Here is a 10987-nt window from a genome sequence, read left to right as displayed (position 1 = left end):
AACGAGTTTTTGCTAACCCACTATGTACCGTGCGCCGCTCTTGATTCGATTGCCAAACTTTTCCAGAAGATTATCGATCACGTCAAATTATTAACCAACAATAATTGTTGGGTTGCAAATTTGAATGACATCATACAGAAGCTTCATACTGACTTCCTCTGACACCTGATGTGCATTGTGCTGCATACATCTTTTCACCTTCACATTCTATTTGTTCACGGACACACTACATATGTTTACAGGGTACGTATCTATACATGCGTCCATTAGATTGTATATATGATGTGGGCTTGGGCGTATGCTATAATAATAATAATAGTGCATATTATGCACTCAACACGCTATAATACACTATGGAAAACTGATATGGTATGTACATAACATGTATCTTTTTTTTTTAGGCAATCACGTAAGTACCTGCATATACATGTATAAAATAGATTGGCCGCGTAAAATAAACAATGATATACATGTACATCAAATCTGTGACCGTGACATATAAAATTAATAAATAAAGGGCTATCGAAATTGTTCAGAAAGTAAACCATTGAAATCTTCAGATAATAAATATAATTTATTATAATCCATCATACTGTGTTCAAGATGTGTATGTATAAATCAATTTAATGCCAAAACCAGTCCAAATTCGTAACATTAGACATTGTCTCGTTGTATTTTTTAACCAAATATGAATTTAGTCTTCTGATATATACTTTTCTTTTTCCTATGTTTTGCAGCATTCTGTAATTATCGGCCAACTTTCGCTCCACACTATTGGATAGCGATCTAAATTGTTCTAACTGCAAGTACATATTGTATTTTCTATAGTACTGAAAAATTAAGAATTTATATTATTTATGAATTGTTGAAGAGATACCTGATTAAAAGATATTGCTACAGGAGTTGCAAAGATTATCCATGTTACCACTTCGCTACATGGAGGTGTTGTTAACGAACCCTTATAAACATAAAATACATCCGTGTTATGAGGCAACAGGGAAGCTAATGTTATAGGAGTTCGTAATTTTGTTTCCTTCTTCCACCATTTCACTTTTCCTAATAAATTCAAAATCGGATGCAATAACATGTTGTCTTCATCCTGCAACTGATCACAACTTTTATTATCTTGTTAAGATTAATTTTATAGTATCATGAGTACTTTCCTTACTTGAAAAAATATACCCAAAACTACAAGACTGTCGTTATGTTGTAATGCATCGGACAAATTTGAATATGCCTTATTTCTATGAACTATGTGCATCTCCATTGGGTATCTGATATGATTCAATATGTGTTCAGAGCCTCTATTGTTCTTTGCACCCCAGTGAAAGTGTAAATGATCTACTTTGAACTCTTCATTTTCAGGAAGTGTAGCACCAAATACATATGGCAAGTGTTTGCTTCTTGTGCCATTATTAATACTCACTTCAACTAAAACAATTGATTCAAAATAAAAAGTTTATCATAGCTGGGTACATATTAAGAATTGAATTTGTTTACCTGAATGACCATTGTTCTTTAATTGAAGCGTGTCTGGGAGATAATCATGGTAACCGATCATTTCTAGAGCTGGTAAAGGAAGATCTATTGATTCTGTTGATAATATTGCTATTGGAGATTGTAGCTGTCCACCACACGAATTGTTTGTTTTAATCCACAAATCTTGATCTATAATTTATTAATGTTTATAAAGTGCGCATTGCTTTGAAAAAAAATATGTTTCCATTTTTTTGTTACATACTTCTTCTACTGTACCCAAAATGTCCTTCGATAAGTGAAACTAAAAAAATGAGTATTAATATTAAATAATCTATATTGTTTAATCATTGCACGAGCACTTGTAATATCTTGATAAACTTACTGGTCATCAATGAATTAATAATTGTAATAATATTCATTTTATATTGAAAAGTATTTTAATTGAATAACAAAATTTGGCTTGAGATACACTTTTATGTACAGATCCAAGAAACATACTGAATTATTTCCAGCACTGCCGGGACTAACTCGCGTACATATTACATCTTCTATAATCACCAATGTGTACAGTTACTTAAGTGTTTCTTTTCAATTAGGACTACAGTAATACGAAAATGAAGTATTCACACTATGCATAACGTTTATCGTACATATGTCATCTATTACGCTTACATAATTTAGCAGACTCCAAATTAATTTCATACATCACACTATTCACTGTGACAAATACTGTAATTTTTATTAAAACGATATTTAGTTTCTAACAGTCTTATTTTATCTTTTGCCAGTATTTACATGTCTAACATATATGATATTTTATTTACATGTAAGCAAATCGTAATATCATTGTTAAAATCATGTCAAAAAATTAAATGACAGTAGCAAATAAAAGAAAAACATTTAATTATATTCAACAATAAAATCTGTTTAGAATTGTATCATGTGTCCCCTTCAGTTTATTATAAATAGGAATATGTATTGTACAATTTTACAACGTACATGTATTTAAGGCCACAAATACATACACAATAGTAATTACAAAATATACATCACAGACTGAGACCAATACACAACTATGGCTCATGATACGATTCTTTTAATAAAAATTATGCTAAACGTACGATATATTAGATTTTTTAAGTATCTTTAAGAACAAGAAAATTACAGCGTTGACTGTGGTATTTGTGCTTGTAATTAATGATATAAAAAGTTTTCTTTGACGATAAAAGAGTGGAGATATAGTACTTCAGCAATAATAGCACCAGTTAACATTTAATTTGCATTAGTGTACGAACTAAAAATTAAAGAATATAATGAAGAATTGAACGAGAAAAATAAGAATAAAATTGATTACATTTGAATAATAGTTGCTTGACGTGTCTCATTAGACTAGAATCAGAAGCATTAAAAATCGTTTTACGTGTCTGCCGAGTCACACGTTTTACAAGTAGTAATTTGTAAAGGAATCGAGAATAATTCTTCCCACGGTGGTCTTATAGAATTAATAACAGTTTCAGCAGCATTTACAGACACAAAATCTAAAATCCATAATTCCTCCTGACCTGCTATCTCATCCAAGAAGTTCAAAGTTAACGATAAATCATTGTGTACCTGAAATTAAAAATAATATTTACAAAAAGCATTATTTCTTAGTAATCGTAAAATCGCGACCAACTTACTATTCCCACTAAATTGCTCAAAGGTTGTTCCCTAATTAAGTGTGGCACTCCTTTATTGTCTGGCAAAAGCCAGTGCATATTGCATATCACTAAAACGTTTTCAGTTACAATAAAAGAGGACAGTTTTTCTTGCAGTTCGTCATGTTGGCACTTTATCAAACCAGAACGGAACAACGCTAACAGTCTGACAGCATCGCCATCCTGATAATTCTTGCAATTTTTTAATAGTTGATGCATTGACACAGTGCAATGTTCTGGCACAACAAACTCAATCTCACAACTTGGTGGTAAAGACATATCTGTTAATAAAATGTCTATTTTAAATCCAAGTCGTGACTATGTCGTTCATAAACTGTAAAAAAAAGTTAACTTTTCTTACCAGAGATATAAAACAGAAAATTAGACGTTCTTTGAAAATCTTGCAGAATACATAAAAATCGAATAGTTGGCTGTAGTTGTTCATTTAATCTATTAGGTTGTTCCAGTTCAATCAGGACGCCCTGTTTAAAAGGCAATGGTGCAAAGGACCTTAGTCTGTCCATCGTCCAACTTGCTTCTTTGTGCAACCAACGTTGTGGATCTTCTCTGTAACACAGATTGAAAATTATACAAAAGAAAGTTATGTAATTATTATCAAATATAAATTATATTTTACCCTTCTATTCCATCGATCTGAAGAACATAAACTTTCGATGTAGATAAAACAAAACATCCAGGAAATGGATCCTTTGCATTTTGCATCAGAATGTCCGCCTACGAGTTAGCAAATAGATAAAATAATTTCATTTAAATATTTCATTCCTAACAGTACTGGAACATATTTGATTTATTACCCTAAGAAGAAGAATAAGTTCTTCATTTTCGTGTTTAAATATATTCAATATAATGTGTAGCTTTATTCTGTGATCTATACTGCTGAAATCTGTATAAGAATACTGGATATTATTGCCCAAGAAATGCGACGATTCCTCTGATTTCGTCATCAATGATTTGTTACTATCAATTTTTACGCTTTGAAGTAGACCTAAAAGTTTTAATATTTAATAGAATGACATTATCATACAATGTACGGAAAGCTTGTATTGTAAATTTAACGTACCACCTAGCAGAGTCGTTAAATTGGTTATAGGTGCAAATTTGGTTTCTTTGTTGTTACTAGGGTTAAGGGATTTATCGTCTGTGTTAGCTTGTCTAGTTATTTTATTTTCATACGCAGTACAAATACTGTCTGTCAGTGAACCTGCAACAACAATTCTTTTAGTACTTATTATTTTGTAATTAATCAAGCTGGTTACAATAAACGCAGCAGCGAACCTGAAGAACTACTCTCAGTTAAACCAGTCTTAATTGGTACTGCATCTGGTATGGTTAAGAGAGATGGGGCAACAGCAGTGCGTCTTTCTTCTGAAGAACGCTTCCTGTACGGTGTCAGGTGAGTTCTATGACAATTACAAAAAAGGTAAGCAGGTAATATTAATTGAAAATGTAGATAATGTTACTAACCTGGACGCATCATCCAAAACTTCAATACTACTCTGACTTGGATTACTGAGTATCTCAATATCGCTTTCATACTTTTTATTTAGCGTATTTGCAGATGGCGTAGATTCTCTGGATTCTTCCAAGCTTGTTGCAGAACCTATCAATAACAGTGCCAACAGTTTACAAGTGTTTGTAAGAGTTTATGTACAGAAAAATCTGATATTACTTTAAATCAGTATTCAATTGATTTAACGTGTATTATGATAATAAGTGGTTACATCTTTCATTTCGGCTCTTACGTTACTGTAGTAATATTGAGTAGGTGAACTAGTAGAATTGTATTCCAATCCATTGTACAGTAAGATTGTGTGACAAAATAACGAAACTAAATTTAAATAGTAAGCAGCCTATTACAATAGCTTAAGTACTTTTTAAGATGTAAACGGAAGGAAAGCCTGAGAAAATAGAAAGTGCAGTAATAAAATTATTATGGTTAAAGCTTACAGCTGACTTGAACTTGAGTGTGAGATTCGGAGTGCATCAGAGGTGTGGTGACGGATATAGCTCCACCCTCCGTTCCACCTACACCAGCATTAGTATGTTAAACTCCCAATCAATAATAAAATGTAGTATGTCAGCAATATAATTAGTACATTCACAATCAATAAATTAATCATAAATATTATTCTTATTAAAAATTGAAAGGCACTCATATCATCATATGAAGAAATGATTTGTTAATCTTTACAGAAACTTTCTAACTCTATATATGTTGCAATTATTTTAAACTCAGCTCATCAAGTTTTAAGGAGACACGTTAGATGAAATGGATTACATTAACATAAAAAGAAATATTATCTCACTAACGTTATATGTTTGCAACAAATACGAATTTCGTAATAATTATTTTGCTTATTCTTAGAATCATTCGTAATTGCAAAACACATGCAACAGCCTGAATCATACTTACCAATGCTAGAATAAGAATCAGAATGTTGTAATTTAGTGTTTGCATTGTGTTCTAAATTTTGATTCTTAGATAAACACTCTGATGAATCTTCAGAAATATCGTTTTCTACATCCACTGTTGACAATTCGTCTGTCTCAATGACCAGAGTACTTTCACAAGTAGGACATTTTAATTGTTTTACACCTGAAAGTAAGCAAATGTTTTAAAACAATAAAATTCTGTGCACTGGTTTCTTTGTAAACTTACCTATACTTAATGTCGTAACGTATTCGGTATCTTGAGAAAAATGGGTAGAACATTTCATGCATTTGAAAACTTTCAATAGTATCGGCCTCTTCTTTAATATTTCACCAAGTGTAGTCACTATTTTCTGGAAAGTAATGTATCTTAATTATCTTTTAAATGAGCGAAAAAATGCAACAATTAAACAAATATTCGTTCCTCAATTTGATTACCTCTGCATCCTCTGGTTCCACAAAATATTTTCTGTTTTGACGATGTTCCCTAGTCGTATCAAATATTATATCAACTGTAATGGGTTCACTTCTACCCAGCACACATGATAACACCGAGTTTGTAGACCAACTGTTTATTATTTTTCCCGTAAGTGAATCTCTTTCTTTAATGTCACTGTAATAATCATACATTAATAATTATACATTATACGTTAAAGTAAATGATTAAGTTCAAAAACCTATTATCAATACACTTACTCTACTGTTATTATTAAGAATAAGCTTTCTAATTCGTGATCGTTTTTGCTCTTTTGAACTATGTATAAATCTCCTGTTTCTAAACATAAATGAAAATTAAAGTATGACTTCATAATCTATACTTATATCCTATTTGATATTTACCTTTTTCTGGATCAAAAATAGGTTCAGGGTCTACAAAAGTTTTTGTTGTTTCATCTGGCGCCATTGCAGAACCAGTTTCCTTCAACTCATTTGATTTCTCATTATGGGGTTCTTCAATGTTACTGCTTTCGCTGTTATCTGTCACTGAATGTACAGGCTTTTCTATCACAGCTACTTGTAAATTATTAATTGAATCTACTTTTGACGGAGTTCCCGGCTCTTCAGTATTTAGTACAATATTCGTTTCTTCTGGAACGTCGACTGTAGAATCCGAAATCAGCGAAAAAATCGGAGATGGTTGCAAATCCATATCTTGAACGAACGTACCAGCATAATTGCTTAACCAGTTCTGTTCGCCAAACTTATTCCTTAAGGCCAAAATTTCCTTTTTTGTCTCCAAATGGAGTTTTGAAGTCTCTACATGTAACAGTAATTATATTCGTTGGTATGTAATAATTTATTTCGAATTCGTTGTTTGGAAATATAAATTTACCTAAATAAGAACTAAAAGCGTTAGACTCTTCGGAATCATTCTTTTCTTGTTCGCCTTCTGTAATAACAGCTTCTTTCACGATCTTTCTTTTGATGAGAGGCTTCTCTATATTATTTTCTGTAGACTTTTCCGCACTGTTTTCGCTCAACGTAGACGAGTTTACAGAACCAGATAAGGCACTTGAATTCATTGAATTTGATGCTGAAGCTATGGGTTCAGTTGATGTAGATTGTACAAATTTTGTCGTACGATTGTTGGAAATGATTTGCTTCTCTCTTTTGGAGAGTGGTGAATGATCTAAAACGAACTAAATCGTACAATTTTATTCACGCTTATACTATGTTTAATAATAATCAAGTAATTACGTGAATTAAGGATATTATGTTTATGCTCAACGTCTTACCTGACTATCACTTAAACACGAATGTAAATATTTCATACATAATAATCGATGCTTTGGATGATATGATAAAGGGTTAGCCTTTAATGAAACTGATAATAACGTAGACATATTTTCCAAGACCCACAACTTTGAATGATCCATCAAACAGTTAAAAGATAGATCTAATTCTATTAAATTTCCTAAATTTTGCAAACCTGTAATAATAAAGCAATTAGCTATAGCCATACACTTGGAGAAGTATACAGATATAAAAGACAATGGTACCATCTAAATTTTCTATGTAATTGTTTCTTAAGACTAGTATTCGTAAAGTATGAGATACAGCCTTGTCGAAAACAGGAATTGTCTCTAGTTTGTTGTACCCTAGATTAACATATTTCAAGTTGGGTAAACAAGCCAATTCATCTGCAGATGTTAGCAGATTATGACTCAAGTCTAGTGTCTGCAACCAAAGTGCTAATTCCATAGATGCGTCCAATTTTTTTAATGCATTGTAAGGTAATGCTAAATGTTTTAACGAGCTCCAGACAAATCCAAAACTGGCATCGCCGCCACATCTAGCTGTATATAACTTAAATTATATATTTGTATTATCATAGAAATATTTCCAATAAATTATCATTATAAAGTAGTACAATAAATTACCTAATAATTGTCTTACAGCAGAAACACCTTCTCTTCCAGTACAGATAATACTTTGTAGTTGTCCTCTGACTCCTTGCAGTCCTTTCACATTTCTAATATCAATTTTTTTCAGCTCCAAATGCTTTAAATGCCTAAATTTTGATATATCAACAGGATTTCTGGGATTATTTAGACATTCGTACACTTTGAGTCCAACTATTTTCTGCACAAAATCGTGTAGAAATTTCAGGTCCCTGAATGGAACGATTTTAGAACTGTTGCATACTTGGAAAGAAGACTCCAAGTCTTCCATTTGATTCATAATCAGACTAAAACCTTCATTTAAGTCAAAGAGTAATGCGCTTGACAAGGATAGCTTGCTGGATGCACTTAACACTTTATCTCCATTTTCATGTAACAATTTACAGAGTTTCATTATTTCTTCCACGTCCATTATCCTTTATAGTATTTACTAAATAACGTCAACAGTAACTAAAATTTCAAACTCAATGAACTTCAATCTGAGATCATCCTAAAAGAAAACAAGAATTAGTTAAAAATAGAGTAATCCAGAAACAAAGGGAAAAAAATATATCAAATTTAAATTGTATACATTACCTAGGCTATCCACATTGTCATGGACAAACACAGATCTATGTCACAAGTAACGCAAGCAGTCCAACTCTATACACGTTATTATGAATTGACAAAACGAAAAATACATATTTCCGAAAGAATCAATGCTTATTATTCTCATAGAATGTTATTCATTGTTATGCAATTCAATAACCTAAACTGTATGCTGGTTCTTCTCGCTTTCTCGGAGAACCCCTAAAATATACCTGTCAACGTTAAAGAAGTTAATCGTTTCATTTGGAATCTTTTTACAATCTACGATTTCGTATATACGCAATACAGATACCCAAATACTAATTCATCTAGCATGAGATGTTTCTTTCGACAAACTTAGTAAGATTGTTAATGCGAACGATTTTTTTTTTATTCTTTACGTTAGTAAATATATGATAATCGAATCGTACCTTGTTATAGAATCTTGTATTATGATTCCGAAATTTGTATAAGATCTGAACAATAGAAGTGACACATTGTCTTTACAATTTATGACGTTTACGTCGTCGAGTTAATGCATAAATATTATATTATGTATATATATATATATATGTATTTATTTGGCATTTCCTTGTAGATCATGGTAGATGGAGACACTACATACTTAAATGTGTCTCTATCGGGGTTCAGTGCGCAGACTGAGAAGGTTGTGTTCGCTGTCGGGGTCACCAATTGTGGCGCGTTTCTAAGAGGTCTAGTGAATTTGATTTAGCGAGGGATGAGAAAAAGAGAGGGAAAACTGTTTTCGTCCTGGGCCCGCTAGTGGACTTGTCAGTAAGGCTTGTTTTGTCATTCGTCAACATTCCACTGTTATTCGCCAACAGATTATCAAGCGAAGCTTAAAAATTCTCAACGTTTTCCGAAGCAAGTAACAGTATACGGACACATGTAAGAAGAGAGGATGCAATATCTAAGTGCATTAAATAATACATTATATAATCCAGTTGCAGGCACAGCATCGTATATTTTGAATACGGCTGGAGGGGTAAACAGTTTTTTATTATAACAAATTTCTACTTTGAAAATGAAGATCATTTTTAACAATATACGCAATATAATGCTAGAACACATAAGTACAGAAATCGTAATAGAATAATTAATACTTATTAATTCTGGTGTGATTAGATACTGGATATATTGTATAACAATTACTTATTTCCGAATTTCTTACTAAGAAATATTAATAACTTCATCTGAATAAAATTTATTGTTCAATGTAAGTTCTGATGAAACAAACGATGGTATACAGTCTTTTCTTATTACTTCGTACGAAAGATAACGTTTTAATCGTCCTTCTAAAATTCATTTATAACCTTTTGAATCTGTAAACTTGTATATACTTATAAGCTGAAATTGATAATGCTTCTACATTTTTCATTTTTAATTTCAATTTTTGTAACTAACGCTACTGTACATACTAAAATTTATTAAAATAATATAAACAACTTACCTTTTATATTACAAGCATAATGAAATATTCATCTGGATGAAAAATAAATATTATAAATTTTTTTGTAGGCTTTGACTTATGTTTTACCTAAACCTAACACAGTAGTCACTATGAAACTATTGTGGCAACTTGCAGCAGAGGCAGGGCCATACGTACAGTTAGCTGCTCTGAGTGGTGCAGCTGCTGTTGGACTTGGGGCTTATGGTGCTCATAGTAAGAAAGAATAGCTTCTTATGGATTTTATATCATTTGAAAAATTCTAATAGTTACAACTTTAGGATCTTGTTCCAAAAGTTCATATGCATATAGTGTTTGTGTATTGTAAACACATTTTATTTTGATCACATTGAGCAAATTCTTGATATATAGTATACTATTAATGAATTAAAGTTTTCTTTACTACCTCCATGATATACTGCTACATAACATATAGTAGATAATATTTTTTTTTTTTTAAATTACAGGAAATTACCCAGGGGAATCTAAGATTAATCAGGAGAAAACGTTTGAAACGGCAAACCGGTATCACTTTATACATACATTAGCTATGCTTAGTTTACCTCTTACAAGAAGACCTTTAGTGGTAAGTTTGATAGATAACGTAATTTTCATGAATATTTATTACCATTATTGTACTGATTTCACTTTTCATATGAATTTTAGGGTGCAGTATTCTTTACGTCTGGAATAATATTGTTTTCCGGAACATGTTATTATTATGCATTTACAGGTAATCACGATTATAGGAGATACACACCAATAGGGGGGGTATGTTTAATTATAGGTTGGTTAAGTATGTGCATTTAAATTCAGTTAAGAATTACGGATATTTGTTAAAGGATGACTAAATAAAAAATATTCATACATTCGTATATACCTCTACTAATGTTCTTTTATAATAATTTGATATTCCGTAATAT

The 10987-nt window shown here is 31.5% G+C and overlaps 3 protein-coding genes and 1 long non-coding RNA gene across 8 annotated transcripts; 2 read left to right on the top strand and 2 right to left on the bottom strand.

Moving 5' to 3' along the window:
• Positions 1 to 113: 113 nt before the first annotated feature.
• Positions 114 to 998, top strand: LOC144477764 (uncharacterized). The gene is made up of 3 exons (XR_013495268.1): positions 114 to 243; positions 402 to 607; positions 738 to 998. It is a non-coding gene; the product is annotated as an uncharacterized LOC144477764 (long non-coding RNA).
• On the bottom strand, positions 579 to 1969 carry LOC144477708 (putative carbonic anhydrase 3). The gene is made up of 6 exons (XM_078195448.1): positions 1862 to 1969; positions 1742 to 1780; positions 1501 to 1668; positions 1169 to 1431; positions 878 to 1105; positions 579 to 800 (listed from the first exon to the last, which is right to left on the bottom strand). The coding sequence occupies exons 1-6, from the start codon at positions 1896 to 1898 to the stop codon at positions 624 to 626; spliced, it is 912 nt and encodes a 303-aa protein (XP_078051574.1). The 5' UTR covers positions 1899 to 1969; the 3' UTR covers positions 579 to 623.
• LOC144477636 (uncharacterized) lies at positions 1915 to 9189 on the bottom strand. Its single transcript, XM_078195373.1, has 20 exons — positions 9028 to 9189; positions 8606 to 8829; positions 8009 to 8519; positions 7628 to 7924; positions 7364 to 7557; positions 6961 to 7267; positions 6468 to 6884; positions 6324 to 6402; positions 6066 to 6240; positions 5857 to 5980; positions 5611 to 5793; positions 5145 to 5222; positions 4662 to 4797; positions 4473 to 4597; positions 4258 to 4398; positions 3992 to 4182; positions 3814 to 3911; positions 3538 to 3743; positions 3159 to 3457; positions 1915 to 3090 (listed from the first exon to the last, which is right to left on the bottom strand). Exons 3-20 carry the CDS (start codon positions 8439 to 8441, stop codon positions 2896 to 2898), a joined length of 3678 nt encoding a protein of 1225 aa, XP_078051499.1. The 5' UTR covers positions 8442 to 8519; positions 8606 to 8829; positions 9028 to 9189; the 3' UTR covers positions 1915 to 2895.
• Positions 9190 to 9272: 83 nt separating this feature from the next.
• LOC144477733 (transmembrane protein 256 homolog) lies at positions 9273 to 10939 on the top strand. Of its 5 annotated transcripts, none has more exons than XM_078195477.1 (5): positions 9317 to 9481; positions 9562 to 9602; positions 10136 to 10280; positions 10532 to 10650; positions 10731 to 10939. In XM_078195477.1, exons 3-5 carry the CDS (start codon positions 10178 to 10180, stop codon positions 10872 to 10874), a joined length of 366 nt encoding a protein of 121 aa, XP_078051603.1. In that variant the 5' UTR covers positions 9317 to 9481; positions 9562 to 9602; positions 10136 to 10177; the 3' UTR covers positions 10875 to 10939. The 5 variants fall into 5 exon arrangements, with proteins under 5 accessions (XP_078051620.1, XP_078051615.1, XP_078051598.1 ...); XM_078195483.1 differs by having other exon boundaries at positions 9317 to 9505; XM_078195494.1 differs by lacking the exon at positions 9562 to 9602 and having other exon boundaries at positions 9273 to 9391.
• Positions 10940 to 10987: the final 48 nt, after the last annotated feature.

Source organism: Augochlora pura, chromosome 2 (genome assembly GCF_028453695.1).
Source record: "Augochlora pura isolate Apur16 chromosome 2, APUR_v2.2.1, whole genome shotgun sequence".
Classification (NCBI taxonomy): domain Eukaryota; kingdom Metazoa; phylum Arthropoda; class Insecta; order Hymenoptera; family Halictidae; genus Augochlora; species Augochlora pura.
This window is presented reverse-complemented; position numbering and strand designations above follow the sequence as displayed.